This window comes from Podarcis vaucheri (assembly GCF_965113315.1).
Source record: "Podarcis vaucheri genome assembly, chromosome: 14".
Classification (NCBI taxonomy): domain Eukaryota; kingdom Metazoa; phylum Chordata; class Lepidosauria; order Squamata; family Lacertidae; genus Podarcis; species Podarcis vaucheri.
In genome coordinates this window covers 20,096,189-20,117,383 of record NC_138752.1, presented here as the reverse complement: position 1 = coordinate 20,117,383, position 21,195 = coordinate 20,096,189, and the positions used below count along the sequence as shown (strand labels likewise).

The window sequence follows — 21,195 nt, the reverse complement described above, 5'->3', positions numbered from 1 at the left end:
TTCTCCTAGTATACACATTTTTCCGAAACACATTTCTCTAATATAATGCATTTTTATACGCTATATTTCTACAACAATTTAATACATGCATTTTAGCACAGATTACTTGGGTGGAAAACTGCAATGCAAAATTCAGAGAAGTGGAAATTTCAAAGGACAGCTGAGTTTCAGTTCATGCATTGTTTAGGAAACTACAAATTATGTAAATTCACCTTGGAACATGAACTGAATTGAATCGAGCTATTATCTGAAGCCAGGGCATGACAACATTTGAGCTGCCATTAGCACAGAGAATCAATTCCAAATTCAGCATTTTAGCCAGACGTCTCCCTCAAGCATGGGCTTTGCTTTATTTCTGCAATATTACTATCAGTCTTTTCTTCATGTAATGACTTGACGGTAGGGGGGGAGCAACTATGCTGAGCTTACACTGGTGATAACACACTGAGTCCCACTTGAGGGACTGGTCTTTATTCTTCCATAAGTCACTTCTCACTTACAGCTCTATTGATCACAGGTGAGGATGAATGAGATATTCCCATGATCCTCTGGGATGAATCCTACATAACGTATATGCTTTTATTTCTGACACAGAACTATTTCTAAAACTCAACAAAACAGGTCACCAGGGCACCACTCCATTGATTTCATGTCCACTTATTCTTCTCATATGGCGCTGAATGCTTTATTTATAATTCAGGAAGCTGCAGACCTGCTAGGCCCCAAGGGAGATGCTAGCCTATCTCACATGCTGTAGTCAGAAAAGTGCTTCAGTTGTTGCAGAGAAGGGAGGTCAAAAAGCCATTGCTTCTTCTGGTCTGCCTAAAAACTACAGCTAAGATGTGCCAAAGAACATAAGGAGAGTCTTCTGGATCAAGCCAATGCCCCATCTAGTCCAGCATCCTGTTCTCATAGTGGCCAATGAGATGTCTACGGGAAGCCTGAAATTAGGTCCTGAGCTTCACAGCATTCTCCCCAGTTGCGGTTCCCAGCAACTTCCATTCATAGGCATCTTGTTTTTGACAGAGGTGGTGGCTAGTAGGCATGGGTAGCCATATCCTCCATGAATTTGTGTAAACTCCTTTAAAAATTGTCCAACATGCCGGTCATGACAACATCTTGTGAGAGCAAATGCCATAGTTTCTCTATGTGCTGTGTGAAAATGTATTTTCTTTTGTTTGTTCAGAACCACCTGCCATTCAGCTTCATTGGATAGTGCCCGATTCTAGTATTATGAGAGAAGGAGAAAAACGTTTCTCCCTGTCCACAGTCTCCATATGATATATACTTTTGTATACCATCGCCATATCCTCCCTTAACTTATAGGTCTCCCTGACCCAAGCTCTACAGCTCCAAACATTGTAACCTTTTCTCATGGGGGATTTGCTCCAGCCCCTATGCAACAATGCAAACGTCTCTTCCTCCCTTGCCCAGGACCGGCCCAAGACATTTTGGCACCAGAAAATGGCATTCCCTCTCTCTTCCAGCCAGGGAAAAAGGGGCGAGTGAATATCTACATGAGGAACAAGGCGGAGAATGAAGATCGATGTTGGGATCTGCTGCCCCTGTGGATCCTGCCACCTGAAATGGTCACCTTACCTTGCCTCCTGGGTGGTCCAGCCCTGTGATTCCCCTGCCCCCTTTTGTGAGACCAGGCAGGTTTCACAACACATCCCAGAAGAGGTAAGGTAAAAGTTAAAAGTAAAGGACCCCTGGATGGTTAAGTCCAGTCGAATTTGACTATGGGGTGTGGAGCTCATCTCACTTTTCAGGCCAAGGGAGCCAGGGTTTGTCCACAAACAGCTATCCGGGTCATGTGGCCAGCATGGCTAAACTGCTTCTGGTGCAATGGGACACCATAACAAGTGCCAGAGTGCACGGAAACACCTTCCCGCCTTTACCTTCCCACCACAGCAGTACCTATTTATCTACTTGTACTGGTGTGCTTTCGAACTGCTAGGTTGGCAAAAGCTGGGACAGAGCTATGGGAACTCCACCCTGTTGTGGGGATTTGAACCGCCGACCTTCCAATTGGCAAGCCCATGAGGCTTGGTGGTTTAGACCATAGCGCCACCTGTGTCCCAATATTTTTTACCTCCAGAAGAGGAGGAGGGTTAACAGAGGATTGCCATTTTCCTGCATCAGCCATGTCTTTATCGTTGCTATGCATTTCTGCTTCAAAGTGGCCCTTAACTACACCTTCCTTCAATCTTTCCATCCTGTTTGAATCCTTAAAAGGTCTCCTAACTGCCTCTTCCCCTCCCATTTGCATCCTTAAAAGGACCCTTAACTGACACTTCCTTTGGCCTTCCCCCTCCCATTTGCATTTGCAGAAAACACGTCCCAAGTAAAAACTTACAGCTCGGTAAGTCTCAATGTCTTGAAGAGTAGCCACGACAGCGTAGTCAGCCGGTTACCAGAGAGGTTTCTGAGAGGGGGAGGAAAAAAGAGAGAGGAAGAATTTACTGTGAATAATTATCTCCGCATTGCAACTTCTGCAACTGAGCTCAGCTCATAATTACCCTGTAGAAGTAGAGATATTACAAGTTGGGGGGGGGGGATTCACACTAGAAAAAGAGAAATTAAGGTAGTCTTTCCCCACGACAACCAAAATTAGAAAGATAAAATGAAAAATCAATATATTGTAAAATGTGCTCACTCAGCATGAATAAATGATTCTAATTAAACAAGGAAAAATCTATTGCCAATATTTCCAAGGATCTATTGGTACTCTAATATTAATGTCAAAGTAGGCCCAATTCCTAAACAGGTGTTTTATCAGTGTGGTAAGTATTCCATACAATGCCGTTGTTGTTGTTTAAAAAAAGTTAAATGCCCAGGCAATCCAAATTCTGTGACATTAATTCTGCAAGCTGTAGAAATTATGCAATTTGCATTATAGCTCTTATTTTCCACTATTCGCTCCACCACTTTTACTATTTTGCAAAATATAATTCATTGAGGGGCTTAACTGCACCTAATTCAGTGTTGGGCTAGGACTTATAGTTGAACTTTGGCAAATTTCTCTCTCTCTCTTTCTCATTCAGATCCTCCCTCTTCAATATGGAGATAATAATTCTGGGTTGTTTCTAATGCTAGTCCTATCCAGAGTAGACACACTGAAGTTAATAAACATGCCCATCTTAGGTCCATTACTTTCCATAGGTCTACCCTGACTAGGACATACTTGGAGACAACCCAATGACTTTGCCTTACGGAGCCATTGGAACAAAATAATGTATGTGAAACAATTATAACTCTAAACAGGAGTGTTAAGAATTGCAGAAGGGGTTGTCTTGGTCTTTCCACCACCCTCAGAAGTGCCAGGAAGGGCAACCCAGGAGAGAGCTTCCTCTGTAGTGGCCCCTAAAATGTGGAACTCATTCCCACTAGGATCTTTTGTTACATAACTTCTGCTGGCTTTTGACAGTTGAGATACTGTTGTGGGACCCACCTCTTTTGCTCAATTTACACTGTTCTGGAACGCTTCTGCTTGTTTTTATTTATTAAATTTGTAGAATGGAAAGAGTTTTGTTTTTATAGCTACATCATTGTAACCCTCTCTGGGACTTCATGGAGAAGGGCAGGTAAGAAAACTTATAAATGAAACCCCAGTCCACTTTTCACAGATCTGCAGTTTACGCTTAAAGCAGTGTTGCAACAGTCCTGGCTTCTACTCTTCCCAAAGGATTCTGGAAGCTGTAGTTTGTGAAGGGTAGTGAGAGTTGTTAGGGGAGCCCTATTCCCCTCACAGAGCCATAATTCTCAAGAGTGGTTTAACAACCCAGTTCCTCTTCCCAGAGAACTCTTTGAATTCTTCCTTAGTAAGGGGAACATCTCTCAGCACCCTTTACAAACTACAGCTCCCAGGATTCTTTGGGGAAAACCATGGAGGTTCAAAATGGTATGGAACTGCTTTAAAGTATGGTGGTATTGTATTCTCCCTCTTGGCAACTTATCATATCATAAAGGTAAAGGCAAAGGGACCCCTGACCATTAGGTCCAGTCGTGACCGACTCTGGGGTTGCATGCTCATCTTGCTTTATTGGCCAAGGGAGCCGGCGTACAGCTTCCGGGTCATGTGGCCAGCATGACTAAGCTGCTTCTGGCGAACCAGAGCAGCACATGGAAACGCCGTTTACCTTCCCGCCGGAGTGGTACCTATTTATCTACTTGCACTTTGACGTGCTTTCGAACTGCTAGGTTGCAAGAGCAGGGACCGAGCAATAGGAGCTCACCCGTCGCGGGGATTCGAACCGCCGACTTTCTGATCGGCAAGTCCTAGGCTCTGTGGTTTAACCCACAATGCCACCCACGTCCCTTTATCATATTATATTTATCTCCTTTTGGAAAATTTCTGTCTCTCTCTCTCTCTGTCTGTCTGCCTGTCTGTCTGTCTGTCACTCACTGTCACACACCCCTTCATCCCCTCCACATACTGACATCCTTAAAATACCTGCTCCACAATATTTTACACCCAACATTTGGACTATTTAAACGTATAGTGCAGATGGGACCCAAGGCAGGCCTTAATAACCATACTTTTTATTTTTGTGTTTTTAATGGAAGGTGGGTTGTGGAAACATGGTTGCTGGGTGTGTACACATAACAAACTATAGCAAGTTGGGGAGAGTGTTTGGCAGGCCATCCTTATGAAAGCACAGTGAGGAATTTTAATACTGTGAGGATTTTTTTAAAAAAGGGGATCTAAATTTGCCTTCTGCATCTTTGCCATATTCACACCGAATGAGGCTGCTGCCATGGCAACCCAAGACAACCTCTGAGAAGTCCCCTCCACTCCAGCGGGAAAAGACAAAAAAAAGAGGGGGGCAGAATCAGTTTTCCCCAGGCAGCATTTACAAACCAGCATCCAAAACCCCACCCTTTCACATCCCCTCCCCATACTGCTTAGGGAGCTGAGAAAGAACAAGGGCATCAACAGAGGAAAAGTGCTATTTTCTATAGAGATGACACCAATACACAACTCTGCGTAGTAAAGCAGGGATGGGGAACTGGACTCCAACTCCCATCTGCCCCAGCCAACATAGCCGATGATCAAGGAATGCTGGGAGTTGAAGTCCAACAACAACTGGATGGTCACAGGTTCCTCGCCCCATGATAAAGGGGAAAGCATCAGCGAGTAACCTAGGAAGCTGCTTTCTACAACAACAGACCATGTGTCCACTTATTCTGTTTTGACTGGCAGTAGTTCTCTAGGGTCTCAGCAAGAGGTCTTCCCACTGATCAAACTCTGCCACTGATATGGCCCCTTCTTGAATGGTCCCCAGTGCTGTACAACAGATTGAAGGATGAATATATTTTAAGGTTTTAACCACAGCATCGGAAGCCAAACTCAAGGCAACTTCCTATATTCCTAGCGTTTCCATGGGTGGGAATCTGAGACAGAGCCTTCTCTGTAGCAGCAACTCGGCTGCAGAAGTGCCTCCCCAAAGGGTGCTAAACTAATTCCATTCATTGTCTTTAGGAAGGCAATATACACATGTATTTCATCCAGCTTTCAACTATGTTTAATCAGGATATTGGTGTTTAGATTCCCCCACTCTCCTCTGTTTCTCTGATTTAGATATTTTACATTACCTAATTATCTGTATGGCTTTAGTGCACTGTGAACCACTAGGAGGAGGCAAGGGCTATTAGAACCAAAATGCTGCTGATGACGATGAATCAAATCACGTCCCTTCTCAGAGCTCTTCCATTCTGTTTATACAAGGTCTCCATCACCCCTGGCACCATTCTGGTCCAGCTTCCCCACCACCACATTTCCTAGAGTTCACCAATTGCCATGAGCTTTGTCCTTGTTACACCTAGGGATGCCATACTGCAGTGATGGCCAAACTTGGCCCTCCAGCTGTTTTGGGACTACAACCTCCACCATCCCTAGCTAACAGGACCTGTCAGGGATGATGTGAATTGTAGTCCCAAAACAGCTGGAAGGCCAAGTTTGGCCATCACTGCCATACTGTCTCTAGCAGTGCCCAGGCGGAAATCGTAAAAATCTCCAGGAAAATAGCAATCCACGTTGGCAGTGCTGTTTTTGCCAATTTTCCATAAAAAATAGCTCAACAACTTTTGGCAAAACTAGAAAACGCTCAAGAACCAGCAACCCTAGTTACACCTGGAACTGTTGCTAGTAGCTGACCTACATTTTGGGGGCCCCTTCACAACCAGCAAAGAGGTTTGGGTAACCACTGTTTTCTCCTTCCATTAAAGATCATCACATCTTTGCAATATCCATGCTACTGACTCTCAGACTTTTGAGATTAATGAATTATATACAACAATAACAACAATCAATTTGAGTCAAGTGACTCAAATTGGGACTAATAGACTCAAAATCTACTTGAGTCTACTAGACTCATTGTGGACCAAAGTTGTTTCCAGGGGCCCTCAGCAGCAGTTCATTAAAGGAGGCACACTACTGAGGGAGAAGCACAGAGCCATGAGGGGTAGTGGTAGCCAAGGAGCCACCTCTGAGAAACTGAGGCCAGGCAGTGGTATCCTCCTCTTAAGCTCACATTCTAATAACATAAAAAGAGCCCCATTGGATCAGGCCAAGGGCCCATCTAGTCCAGTATCCTGGTCTCACAGTGGCCAAAAGATGGCTATGGAAAGCCCACAAGCAGGACTTGCGTGCAATGGCAACCTCCCCACTTGCTTTCCCCAGCAACTGGCTTTCAGAGACATACAGTTTCCAACAGTGGAGGTAGACAATACACACAAAGCTGCCCCAGCACTATCCAACTCAGGGCACTGAAAATATACACTTTCAGACAGGTGTGGAAAACCTGATGTTCTCCAGTTGCTGCTGAACTATGATTTTCATCTCTGGAACAAGCTGGGGCTGATGGGAGTTGTAGTCCAAATACATATGGAGGGCACTTCATTACCCTGGACTTAAGAGAACCTGGATATCTTAAAGCCTCTCCCTTCTCCCCTTCCTTCTCCAGCAAGCTAATCTCTTTCTACTTCTTCTAGGCTGGTTAAGCTCTTAAGCTCCCACCCCTCTTTTGGCACTTGGATAAATGGATTATAGCCTGCTTAAAGAGCCAGTCACTGTGGATGCTATTCTACCCAAGGCAAATCCTTGGCAGCAGGGATCCACCTTAAGTCCATATTTGGCTATATTCCACACTTTTTAGCTCTCATTTGTTCCACTCAGTACCCATCCACCAGCCCCTTTCTTCTCCACTGGCTAGTAACCTTTGCCAGAATCACACTCTAGCCACAGCCTAACACAGAACCTGCTTCACTTTGACACCTTGACCTTTTGCCTCTTTTGTGGCAGTTTTTATTCCAAGGTCATGAAACATGGGGTTTCCATGGGGTTGAGGGTTTTTTCTGCTTTGTTTTGTGTATTTGTTCCTTTGCAAAAGTGGCACGTTCCGTTCTTATAATAGTAACAAGAAATCAAAACAACAAGGTCTTGAAACTGGCTCTCACAAGCATAGGGACGGGGGTGAGTGGGAATAGGATTCTGTTTGCATTTAAATCTACCTAATTTTCAATTTCCGAAACAATACAAGAATTAAAACACAGCCATATTTCAAAATTCACACTTCTCTGAATTTTGCAGCAAAGTTCTCCAGCAAGTAACGTGTACAAAAATGCATATGTAGTGCATATGCCAGCTGAGAGGAGACATAATAGGATGAACTGTCTAGTCTAAGGTGTCTTAGGGAAAACATAGGTAAAGGTAAAGGGACCCCTGACCATTAGATCCAGTCGTGACCAACTCTGGGGTTGCGGCACTCATCTCGCTTTATGGTCCGGGTCATGTGGCCAGCATGACTAAACCACTTCTGGCGAACCAGAGCAGCGCACGGAAATGCTGTTTACCTTCCCGCTGTATTTATCTACTTGGACTTTGACGTGCTTTCGAACTGCTTGGTTGGCAGGATCTGGGACTGAGCAACGGGAGCTCACCCCATCGCAGGGATTTGAACCGCTGACCTTCTGATCGGCAAGTCCTAGGCTCTGTGGTTTAACCCACAGCACCACCTGCGTCAGGGGGAAAACATGCTTGAGGAAAAATGCATTTATTAGGCAACCTCACATACAAGAATGCGTATATTAGAAGAAATTTGCTGATGTTTTCTTTTTAGGGTATGTTTTTTTTAGTTGCAAACTGCAGCGTGAATTTAAAGAGAAACTGAAAAAAATAGAGAAACTGAAATTGTCAGAATTGGTCATCCCTACCCTGGGTTAAGTTCAGTGTTATCTAATTAGCTTTCATACAAGTTCATCCATCTCTCAATAGACAAGTCCAATAGGTGCAGAATTGGACCAAGAAGCATTCCATAGCTTGAGATGTGGGGAGAAAGTGGTTGTTTTTTCCCCATCCTCTAATCAAGGAAAGATTAGGGTAGAGGAGAGAGAAAACAGATGGGAGAAAGGACAAAGGGGGAGCAACTCTGAGGCAGAATAAAAAAGGGAATACTCATCTCTCTGGAAGTGTCCTTTCGCAAAGGTCATGTTTTGCTACATTAAGCAGAAATGTCAAGAGAAGAACTGGATTCTAAAAGAGGTAAAGCAAAACACAGACACAAAGAGACCGCAAGCTTTCCACGCAAATACGGAATCAAAAATAGCATGATGTTGTTATTACAATTTAGGCCAGGGCACAATGGGAGATAGGAAACAGGTCCCCCTCGCTAGCTGGTAAATGGAGGTCTACAGGGGGTGGGGAGATGTTTTCTTGTTTTCAGCCTCGCTCATTCCCCCTGGGAGAACAACAAAACAATAATCCGCATGCCACATTCCCTTCACTTTTAAGCAGCTGGCAAGAAATCCTACATCAGAAGCACAGTACGGGCTGGAAGGAGCAAAAGGATGAGGGCAAAGCTTCCACTTTGAGTGTTCACTAAGACTTGGTTCTAGGATGCCCACAAAACTGGGTGTCTGGGTTTTGCAGAGATGTAAATCACAACTGGCAATGCTACTAGGGTGAGTCACTTCTGGCTCCCAACGCAATTCTTGCACCAGTGCCCTAGGTATTTAGTGTGTGCCTTACTTCCTTATATAGCAGGGGTGGCTGAGGGCAGGGGGCCATCCATTGCCAACCCTCTAGGGGCTGCTTGTTAATGTGGGTGAGACCTTTTTTCAGATGGGGGAGGGCTAGGCATCACAAAAAAAAAAACATTTTGGCATCCCAGAATAAAGGTGGTGGGTGTTCTATATTATAGAGAAGCGATGGGGACCTCTGGTTCACACGCCAGACTTGGCCCACCAGGAGATTCAAGTTGATCTGCCCACCACATAGAGCAGTGTTTCTCAACCTTTGGGTCCCCAGATGTTGTTGGACTACAACTCCCATCATCTCTGAGCTCTGGCCTAGCTAGCTAGGGATTATGGGAGTTGTAGTTCAACAACATCTGGGGACCCAAAGTTGAGAAAGGCTGACATAGAGGAAGTAACATACCGAATACCAGACAAAGTCCTCTCCTACAGCTTTCGGACAAACACAAAATCGTCCATTCTGTCACTGATCCGAACATCTAAACCAGGCGAATCCACCTGAGACATCACTTAAGGAAGTGGTCAGCCTAGTGTACAGAATTTTTTTTTAAATGCCAATAACATAATTCCATTATATGGTGCAACACCATTTTGAATAAAAAGTATATGGTAGAGTTGGACACATTATAGAAAAAGGCAACCAACATTATCAAGGGAATGGAGCCATGCCAGCAGGAGGAAAGGTTGCAGCATTTGGGACTTTCCAGTTTAGAGGAAAGGTCTTTCTTCTTCTTCTTCTTTGGCGATCACTCGTAGTCAAGTAAGATTGTCTTCCATGAACATGGTCTTAACGGTGTGCGCGTGACTATGGAGGCCCATGCTGGATCCACACGTCCTTCCACAGTGGGGACATAGATTTCTGGGTGGGAGTTGATCATGGTGATGATTTGCCAAGCATGCCTTCCTCTTCGCACATTTCTCCCTTGCGTCCTGAGTTCGTGCTTCTTCAAAGTCCACAATGCCTTTGGTAAAGGATATTCTCCAACTGGAGCACTCGCAGGCCAGTGTTTCCCAATTTTCTGTGCTTATACTGCATTGTTTTTTTTAGATTTGCCTTGAGAGAGTCTTTAAACCTCTTTTGTCGTCCACCGGTATTTCACTTGCCATTCTTAAGTTAGGAATAGAGTACAGTGGACGCTCAGGTTGCGAACGTGATCCATGCAGGAGGCATGTTCACAACCCGCAGCGTTCATAACCCGCAACCCGTGCATCACGATTTGGCGCTTCTGCGTATGCGCAAGCACCGGAACCCGGAAGTAACTGTTCCTGTACTTCTGGGTTTGGCGTGGTGCGCAATCTGAAATCGTACAATCCGAAGCGTCTGTAATCCAAAGTATGACTGTAGTTGCTTTGGAAGACGGCAATCAGGCATCTGAACCACATGACCATAGATGAGTAAAAGGTGGCATGATACAAGTTCATGCAATTATGCTTAGCATGGAGGAAGTAGATAGAAAGAAGTTTTTCTCCCTCTCTCATAAAACTCTAGTTCTAAGTCAGGGATAGCCAATGAAGCTGAATGTTGGAAGACTCAGGACAGACATAAAAAGTGCTCCTTCATGCAGTGCTTTGTTACACTATGGGACTCCCTGCTACAGGAGGCAATGATGGCCACCAACTTGGATAATTTTAAAAGAGGACTAGACAGATTCATGGAGGATAGGGCTAGCCATGATGGCTTCCACAGTCAAGACAGCGATGCTTCTGAATACCAGTTGCTGGAAACTGCAGGAGAGGAAAGTTCTCTTGTGCTCCAATCCTGCTTGTGAGTTTTCCACAGACATCTGGTTGGCTACCATGAGAACAGGAAGCTGGGACTGAATGAGCCACTTTACTGATCCAGCAGGTTCTTCTTATAGCCTTATGATTAATGTTAGCATAATGAACAAACAAAATCCACAAACAGCTCCCTTAATGCATAAACAAAAGCCACATTTTTAACGCTTAAGGTTGCCAGGCGGGATTTGGGAACTGTGTCGGCAATGTCAGATCAGATGTCAGAACTGTATGTTGTGTGCGTGTATCTGTGTGTAAGGGGGTGATATTTCAACACAGAAGTTCACAGTTACCTTGCCTGGTTTACGGCCTACTCCAATTTATAATGCCCACTTGCATCTGATTTTTTTTTTAAAAAAAAGTGTTTGCTTTTGGATATTTGTCCAAAGTTCTACACATAGAACTGGAAAGCAATGTAACAGATAAATAACAAGCAGTAATGGAATCCCATTACTGTGAGAAGCAGTAATCCCATTACAGAAGAAGACAATGACATTATGCACTCAGCTGCTTTACTAATGAAGCAGCAGCACGTCCTCAAGACATTTTGTTTTCCTCTGAATCAGAAAATATACTGAACTGCTCAGCGATGTGATGGTTTGGTCCCTGCCTGGTACTGAAACCAGAGGCGTCCTCAGAGAAGGGACAAGAGTTTGCAGCCAATGCTAATGCTACTCTGAGCAGAGCCACTGACCCTAATAGCCAACTTAGAGCCAGTCAATTCAATGGATCTACTCGGACTAAAACTTAGTTGGATGGAACTCAAGCAAAGCAGGACCCGGCAGGAGATCTCCAAGCTGCCAATGACCTTGAGGAGCAAATGAATCTGGGTATCACTGCTCGAGGACTTAATGTTGCCATACCAGTTACCTGGGTTTCTGGACAGCTCTCAGAAACACACACACCCCTCTCACCACAGCACCACAGGGCTAAGGTGGTTAGCTGCATGTGAGACCACTTGGGGAGGAGGGGGAAGCACTTGTCTACATCAGCATCCCAGAGGGTGAAGCCTCCAGCTCTTATGCCAATCAGAGCTGCTTCCATAGGAGCCAACTCCTAGGAGCCAAGGTCCCTCTCAATGCCGTTCAATGCATGTAAGCTAAAGGTAAAGGGACCCCTGACCATTAGGTCCAGTCACGGACAACTCTGGGGTTGCGGCGCTCATCTCGCTTTAGTGGCCGAGGGAGCCGGTGTACAGCTTCCGGGTCATGTGGCCAGCATGACTAAGCCACTTCTGGCGAACCAGAGCAGCACACGGAAATGCCTTTTACCTTCCCGCCGGAGTGGTACCTATTTATCTACTTGCACTTTGATGTGCTTTCGAACTGCTAGGTTGGCAGGAGTTGGGACCGAGAAATGGGAGCTCACCCCGTTGTGGGGATTTGAACCGCCGACCTTCCGATTGGCAAGTCCTAGGCTCTGTGGTTTAACCCACAGCGCCACCCATGTCCCTGCATGTACTGTATATGTATAGACTAGGGATTGATGGATAAGTCTATTTGATGGATTAGTTTATAATGTTTGAGGTTTTATTGTGTTTTTAATATTCTGATGGGAGCCTCCCAGAGTGGCTGGGGAAACAACCAGATGGGAGTCGTATTATTATTATTATTATTATTATTATTATTATTATTATTATTCCCTTCGCGCGCCCCCCAATAAAATATTTAAGGGGGCCGAGTCCCTCCCACACAAATTAATCAGCATAATGATGCCACAAGAAAAAATGGTTGGTTGATGTGTGCGAGAGAGAGGAGGAGGGAGAGAGAATGGATTTGGGAATTGGGGGTCAGGGAAAAAAAGCTATTTTTCAATTTCCAATTAGGGGGCAGGTAGGAAACAAATAGGTTTGTCAAATCCAACTCAAGCAGCTGAAAATTAATCTGGCAAAAGTCATGTGTTTGCTGAGCTAGGTTTCTCGGGGGCTGAATTTCAGTTTCCTGCAGGTTTCTTTGCCTCTTTATACTTATATGTCCACAGTGAAGTAGAGATGGAGAAGAAATTTGATTCACAACACATTTAAAGACAAATCTAGGAGCTGGACCGTAGACATCCTTCAAAATTCACATTTATCTGAATTTTGTGATGCAGTTCTCCAATCAAACAGTGTTCACAAAATTGCATATATTATGGGAAAGCGTACATCAAAATAGAGATGTAAGTAAACATGTATTAGAGAAAACATGCATATTAGTCAAAACTGCATACAAAAATGGTGTTTACTGGGAGAAATTCACACAGAAATTCTGATGAATTTTCATGATGATTATTAATTTTTAATGCCAACAGAGCTGTCTGTTTCAGTTCCCTGGCAGTCTTAAATTCAGCTTTCCATGTTGGCATTAAAAAATAGACAGCTTTCTCCTGGAATAAGGGGTCTAAGTGTGAATCCTAATATTTGCAAATCCTTGATTTTACATAATTTATAGATTATAGAGGGCTGTAGCCCATGTTAGTCCTACACAGAGTAGACCCATTGAAATTAGTGGACATGCCAAACTTAGATCCATTAATTTCATTAATATGCTGAGCAAAGCTTGGTTGGAAACAGCCTCATTATGTAGCTTCTCTCTGCACAAAATTGGGTGTTCTCAGTGTAGAGTTTTGAACTCAATATCTCCCTTAGGGGGTGGGAAGAAGACAATGGAGAGGGTTCATAGAACCTGGGGTATATGGTCATCCACAATTCATCTCCACAGCAGAACAAACAGGGAAACAGAGGCCAAGGTGGCTTGGCAAAACTAGCTCTCCCTTCCGGCTCCTGGCAACATTTGCTTGTTTGCATCTTATTTAAAACATCTGAAGGTTGTTGTTTTTTACGGGGGAGGTTTCCCTCCCCCTCCTTGGTAAAACCCAGAACAATTGGAATTTAGTGTGAAGGGAAATGGCATGTTTGCTTTTCCCTCAATTAAGCGCCAGCAAAGCGGGCTCTACTATTAAGAGGCATTTTTATTCAGCTAAATTAAGCCAGATGCCTCATTAATGACACTTACAAACAAGAGCCTCTGTAATTAAGCTGCAAACTATATTATTGTGATCAGTCCAAGGCCAGGGCAGGAGGATGATTCTGCTGGAAAGGAGCCCTCCTGCTCCCATCCCTCCCCACCATATTATTATTATTATTATTATTATTATTATTATTATTATTATTATTATTATTACTACTACTACTACTGCCTATTGCCGCCCCCTTCAAACACCCACGTCCCCTTCTACGGTCACCTTCCCCACTTCCTTTCCTGGTTTCAAACCTGACACATTTGTTTCTGCCAGGGAGATGCTCTTAACGCATTTTAATAACATGTTGCCAGCTACGAAATCCTGATCTGGTGGATTAGCAGCATGGAGCCGCCAGCAAGAAACTGCACGCCTGGAATAAATTAGAAGTGAAGCACAAACCCGCAAACTGCTTTCCTCGGCGTTGGCTTCGCTTGCGAGGCAACTCAGGGCTGATGGGGAAAAGGCTTGTTCTGTGCCTAAGTAAATAAGGGCATCTCCCCAGAAAGGTCACACGCAGTTAAAGGATGGACAGATCCATCCATTGTGATTTTTCTCCATTGCTTATTCTTCCAGTCTTACCTTTTTGTGTTCATCACAACAAAAAGTCCTCATGAAAACTCATCATTTGAGCACACGTTCCACCCAGTAATACATGTTTTCAAATGCATTTTTTTTACCTAATTTACATCATTTCCCAAGCAATTTCCTATAACATAATGCATTGTTTTAAAAAAATATTTTTTACTAATACATGCATTTTTATGCACCCCCCCCACTATAAAGCATTTTTGTAGACATTTGGTTGGAGAAGTATATTGCAACATCCAGAGAAGTGTGAATTTCAAAATATAGCTGCATTTTGATTCATTCCTTATTTTGGGAAGTATGAATTAGGAATTTCTACACAGAGAAACATATTGTCACCCTTGGTAAAATATTACCATGCTCTGCTTAGCACCGCAAACTGAGAACTCTGTGCTGTTTTTTAACCTTTGTCTGCAAGACTTTTGGTACTCTTCACCTATCCTTTCTCACAATCACAGATCAACTGTCCACACCATTCTTTCCATGGCATGCCACATACAGAGGATATTCAAGTGGGTCCAACTGTATGTACCATCTCACTTCTTCAAGCTCAGGCTTGGAGATGAACTCTGCATGTGAGGTTTTCAAGCCCCCAAATTCTTCTCCAGCTCAGTTTAACAACCAAGCTGCAGAATAATTAAAATCGACACTAAAGGTGCCGATCTTTGTTGCATTAAACAGAACAGAGGGACATATAAAAGAGCCTACAGGAGCAAAATCTGGGAGTGGGGACCCACTTCACCTAAGGGTCCTCTTCCAAGGAGGGTGAGATTCTGTGTGGGACTTCAAGTGAGATTCTCTCCCCATGCTCAGATTTTTCTCCTCACATCCTCTTTCTGCTTCCCCCTAATGTGGGCAGAGGTCCAAATTCATATTGGCTTTCATGTTAGCTAATCCAGTTGCTTATTTTCTAGGGAGGAGGTGGATGGCTCTGCTTATTGATGAATCAATCTGAGTCCAACAGGCATCTATATATGCCAGCAGTTTCAGGGCAGAACAATAGGTGATCCGCACAGGCGAGCTGCAATTGGCTCTCCTGACATCTTTTTGCAAAATTATATAAAGCAGCCACAGGGCAGTTGGGAAGGTGGAACTGGCTCAGAGCAGCAGCGCTGGGGGAGAGATGGTGGCAACACGTTATCTTTATTCTGTGCTCCTGATGGAAACTGCTTCCCAAAGATGCTAATAACCTCCCTGGGGAGGTTGAAGGAGATAGATAAGCACAATACATGTATATATCTCTCTGCCCTGCTGCTGCCTGACAGGGTTAACAGTGGCTTCAGAAAGAACATATTCCAATCAGGAAAACAGCATGGGGGAAAGGGTTAAACACCTGATACCCTTCCAGAGCCATAACCCTGAGCCAATTTACTCCCATTGCATCTGCTTTTCAGCTTTAAAACAATACAAAAGCTGCTGTGAGGTCCTATTATACCGTTGCATCCCACCCCAGTCTCGGAGTGGAGCGGGATTCCAGGGGCTTGTCTATGGTTTGTGTTTCCTTTCAGAAATGAGCCACAGCAGAGACTGTGGTGTCTTTATGACATGTGGTTTATTTACAGACATATACAACCTGGAGCTACCATGGAGGGGTTTGCATCACAAGCACTCCAAAACTACTGTATTCTTCCATGTATAACACGCCCCCGTGTATAAGACACCCTCTATTTTTGAGGACTCTAAATTAAGAAAATGGGGGGAAATTGACCACAGTTGTTGAGCTTTTTGAGGGAGGATTGCTCAGAGTTATTGAGCTTTTTTTGGGGGGGAGGGTGCCAAAAGTTACTCACACAATTGACCAACACTCTCAATCACAAGCATCACAGAAAACACCAATCACCTACCCGCTCATCAATCACCCGCCCAATTGCTGCAGGAACAGCCAATCGACAACAGCCCTTGACGCAGCCACCAATCACCCGCCCTATCACCGCTGAAAATCTCCTGCTCGCAGCAGAAACAAATCCCTGCTTCCCCCTCTGCACTATCTGTGTATAAGACGACCCCCAATTGTTAATATTGCTTTCTTTATTGAGAGCCAGTGTGGTGTAGTGGTTAAGAGTCTTGCAATCTGGGGAACTGGGTTCGCGTCTCCGCTCCTCCACATGCAGCTGCTGGGTGACCTTGGGCTAGTCACACTTCTCTGAAGTCTCTCAGCCCCACTCACCTCACAGAGTGTTTGTTGTGGGGGGGGGGAAAGGAAGGGAGATTGTTAGCTGCTTTGAGACTCCTTAGGGTAGTGATAAAGCGGGATATCAAATCCAAACTCTTCTCTTCTTTCTCATAAAAAAAAATAATTGTCGTGTACACAGAAAAGTACATTATCTTGTTTCTCCCATAGCCACAGCCTTGGATTCAAGCAGAAATCAAGCATTTCTATCAAACATTGCTCTGACTTTCTCTCCAGCTTGCTGCTTACTTCTAGGTCACATTGCTGCAACTCAGTTCTGAACTCTGCTTTGTCCTTCTAACTGTGAGCAGGGGGAGGGGGCCCTAAACATTTGCTGTCTCACAAACAGCCCCTTTGCTTTGTTTCACTTAATGGCCCATCACCCATGCTATTACCTCATGGGGAAGTTAGCCTGGCTTATACTTTAACACTTGCTGGATCCAGAGGCTAGAAGGATCTCGCATACAGCCGACTTCGCTCCCTGCCCCCGACTCATAACAATACATTCTCCACATCTCATGCATTTTGACTCACAACTGCACATTGATTCCTTGTGTATGCTTGCCCATCCTCACAATGCACCAGGCTGACTGAAAGATAAAAAGGTGTGCGTGCAAAATAGTGTTTGCTCATTTGGAGCAAGAAAGGAAGAGGGAGAGAAGCAACACTTGGTTTGCCCAGATACGTTGCTTGGTTTTTTTGTTTGAGTTGTCGATGAGCCAAAGCCACTTTTGCAAACAAGTCCACATTATCTCCAGAAATCTCCAGACATATGAAGTTGCCTTATATTATGACCCAGTCTGAACTATGCACTTAAAGCAGTATCACACCACCTTAAACTCTCATGGCTTTCCCCCAAAGAATTCTGGGAGCTGTCTTTGGTTAAGGTTGCTGAGAGTTCCTAGGGGACCTTTCACAGTTACCATTCACTGAGTGGTTTAGCAATCAGCCCTCTTCCCAGAGAAGTCTGGGAATGGTATCTCTGTGAGGGGAATAAGGGCTAGCCTAATACCTTTCAGCACCCTTTACAAACCACAGTTCCCAGGATTCCTTGGTGGAAGCTATGGATGTTTGAAGTGGGATAGCAGTCCTTTAAATGTATAATGCAGCTGGGGAGGGGGGTAATATGTAACACTGGCCTATTTAGTCCTTTATTTCTATACACACTTTATTTGTGAGTTACACATTACTTGGCTGGCGAACTGGATTGCAAAATTCAGAGACATGCAGATTTCAAAGGACGGCTGTGTTTCAGTTTCCATAGTGTTTCAGAAAGTGCAAATTGTGTAGATTCACTTTTAAATGTGAACTGGACTGGATTCCTCCCCCCCCCTAAGGACGGGGGCTGATGCTACAGCTTCCTGCCCTCTATTCAGAGGGACCAAACTGACCTCCAAAGAAAATATAACCAGCCTTGTGCTCCCAACCTCACCCCCCGCTGCCGCCACCCTCCGTTTCCTGTTTAGTAAGCAGCTTTCCTCATTAAGGCAGAATGTACTGTCCTCCCTTAATGAATGTGCTGAAAATTACTCCAGCAAATCCCAGAAGCAGCAGCCACAGCTGAGGCCCACAGGCCCACGCCGTGGATCTGTCTCTGCAAATATTAGACTAAATTGAAACCTCAGATAACTCAGCTGTGGCCAAGATGAAGCCTGCAGAAGTGCCCGGCAATGCCAAGCCTATTAGGAGCCCTGCCCTCCCCATGCTCAGAGGCAGGAGGAAAGTGGATGAGTTAGCAGAATGGGACTCGTCATTAAATTGATGAAACGAGAGTTTCATCGCCTCCAGCCACTCCCTCCCTCTCCCTCTCCCTCTCCCTCTACCTTTCACAGAAGCTGATTGGGCACCTCCAGGTGTCAGGAGCAACTAAGTCATAGCCTATGTCTTGGGAACAGGGGAAGAAGGAAGGGCCTGCAGCCCAGGGGTAGAGGAAATGCCTCTAACCAGACCACACCCCTCCCACGCCAGATTAAACCCTGTGGAGGCTCCTAGGCTGTCAAAATTTCAGGGGGCCCCTCACTATGGGCGTAGCTGCCCCCCTAGATTCACAAAAAAATATTGAAAAGCATTGAAAGTATTCAATTGGCAGAGATTCTTCCCCCCAACCAAAGACTGCCTGCTCCCCTAAAAAAGCTCAACTTTGGCTGGCTGCCCCCTAACAAAAATCCTGGTTATGCCCATGGTGCTCACATTGAACTAAGAAAACCTGATTGTAATTTTCTTTCAAGATCAAATCAATATTATTTGATCCATTGTCACGGGGCCCTTAAGAGTTGTGGGGCCCAAAGGCCTATTCTGCCTGTTTGGTAATCCGGCCTGCACTCCTTGCTGAACTTGCTTTGCATCCTAAATGTTTCCCCCCAGCTCTGTTAATGCCTCTGGGTTTGAGAAGAGAGAGGGGCTGTGTGACTGTCTCTGGAAACAAGCCTACTGCACCAAGATAACATTTTCATTCATTGTCCCACCCATTTTTTCTTCTGGCACCACCCTCCACTTGGAAGTTTGCCCAGAAGGGAAGGTGGCACTGGGAAATGCAACCCGTTCTGTGGTGAGTTCCACCAACCCAGCCCTTCTCTCCTCTGTTTGTTGCCCTCAATCCCTGCCCCCTCCCAATTTTCTTCATTCAGCCCCATGATATTCCCTCTCTCTTCTCTCACAAAGTGTCTCTGGATCAACTTCATCTCCCAGCCTCATGGGCACGGCGAGGAACAAGATGATGGGCAAAAACACTCCTCTCTTGCTCTGGAGGAGGGTATCAGGCTTCTCTGGCAACAATTTATGTCAGTTCTCAGATGATATTCTTGAAACAAAAGCTGAGTGGGCAGAGGAGAAGCTCTTAAGATATCTTTGAATAATAGCATTGAAGCAAACCCATAATTGTCTTGCAAGCAAAATTAGACACTTTGTGGAAGGAATGCTTACTTCTGAAATAAAGGGAGGGAGGCCTCCGGCTCATAAGCCCACACACTAATATGGGATTCATAGGGCTGCGGTGTGTCACTGGCAACAGAAAGAAACCCTGCACAAGGCCAGCAACACCACAGTGTGGTGGTGGACCAATTTGGCAAGCAGGACTGTGTGTCTCAGTTTCAATTCCCATGTGCAAATCAAGTCCTTCATTTTGCAATCATGGTTTGGGGATTATATGTGCAAACGAACCCCTCATTTCCCTGCATCAAAAATCTCACCCTACAATATTCCATCCCTTAAAACTTTGTGAAATCCCCCCCCCCCGCCAAACTGACCTTTCAGTTCATTCACGGAAGTTGGACTGTCTGTGAACATCATATTGCTGACTGCTTAGTTCCCTCCACAGTTAGAATGTTTATGACAGTTTTGTGATACCAGACCATAGCAACTTATTCAGTATCTGGGTGTCCAAATGCTGGAAGAGGCTCCTGGCTGGTGACCCAGGAAAGTATAAAGACAAGGGAAGATTTCTTACTATCCTTTTTCACTCAGTCACTACAGAGAGAGGCTATAGAACCCAGCCTCTTGGATAACAGCATTGTCCCAAGTGAATATCCATACTGCCCTGTCTCTCCCAGTACCTCATTCATCACTTCTACAGGTGCTGCTAAGTGTGCTCTGTCTTTGAGCTTTCCTACTTTCAAGGCTCACCAGGTTCTGGTAGAGGGAGGGTCTGGAATGCTTTCTAATGATGTGTCAGCCAGGTGTTGCTCTGGCTCTCCCATGATTTCCCAACTTCCCCCCTCACCTGCCTCTGAGCTGCGACCTCCCTCAAACCCCTGTTGTGAATCTATACTGTCTTCTTCTTCCTCCTCCCTGGAAGGTTCAGGAGGGGGAGGCAGTCTCCACCATTCCTCCTCTGCCCAGTCCCTGACATCAGGAAGTCTTTACATACGCAACACTGCCTTGAATTAGGAGACTGCAACATAGATGCCTCCCTGCCCCTGATTTCCCAGCTAAATATCTTAGTTAAAACAGGGTTTTAACTAACATTGCTAGTAGCAGAGAAGACGCTCTCTCTGCAAGCACACCATCACAAAAGGGGAACCTGTCATTACTGGGTGTGCAAGTGTTTCTTCCCTTCATTGTGCCACACTTTTGTTCATAGTGGGGTTCTGCCCCCGCCCCCCGCCCCATGCACATTAATGGAAAGCATGCCAAACAGACAGTTGTCTTCAGGGAGATGATTGCACCATATTCTGGCTTAAGGCAAACTCATTTGGTTTGGAGAGAGTATCAGGGAAAGGTAGAAACAGTGGAACCTTGGTTCTCGAACTTAATCCATTCCATGAGTCTGTTCAAATCCTGGAACTGTTTGAAAACCAAGGTGTGGCTTCTGATTGGCTGCAGGAGCTTCCTGCACTCAAGCGGAAGCCACTTCTGAAAAATGTTCAAAAACCGGAACACTTACTTCTGGGTTTTCAACGTTTGGGAGCCAAAACGTCCGAGTACCAAGGCATTCAAGAACCAAGGTATGACTGTATTTAGACTTAGCTCAGCGTTATTGCATAGAATCATAGACTCTATAGACTTTATCCCAGCATCATAGAATTGTAGAGTTGGATGGGACCCCCAGGGTTATTCACAATCAAGCTTTAAGACTTGTTTTACTTGCTGGCAAGAATCTCAAGCCCTGCATTGAAAGCCATTCTTGTGTC

The 21,195-nt window shown here is 44.9% G+C and overlaps 1 protein-coding gene across 3 annotated transcripts in view; it reads right to left on the bottom strand.

Moving 5' to 3' along the window:
* NTRK3 (neurotrophic receptor tyrosine kinase 3) overlaps positions 1–21,195 on the bottom strand; it is a 408,224-nt gene that overhangs the window by 251,028 nt on the left and 136,001 nt on the right. For all 3 annotated transcript variants that reach the window (XM_082198419.1, XM_082198420.1, XM_082198421.1), the window contains exon 4: positions 2,360–2,428. In XM_082198419.1, the coding sequence (XP_082054545.1) occupies positions 2,360–2,428 (69 nt within the window). The remainder of the gene's footprint in view (positions 1–2,359; positions 2,429–21,195) is intronic.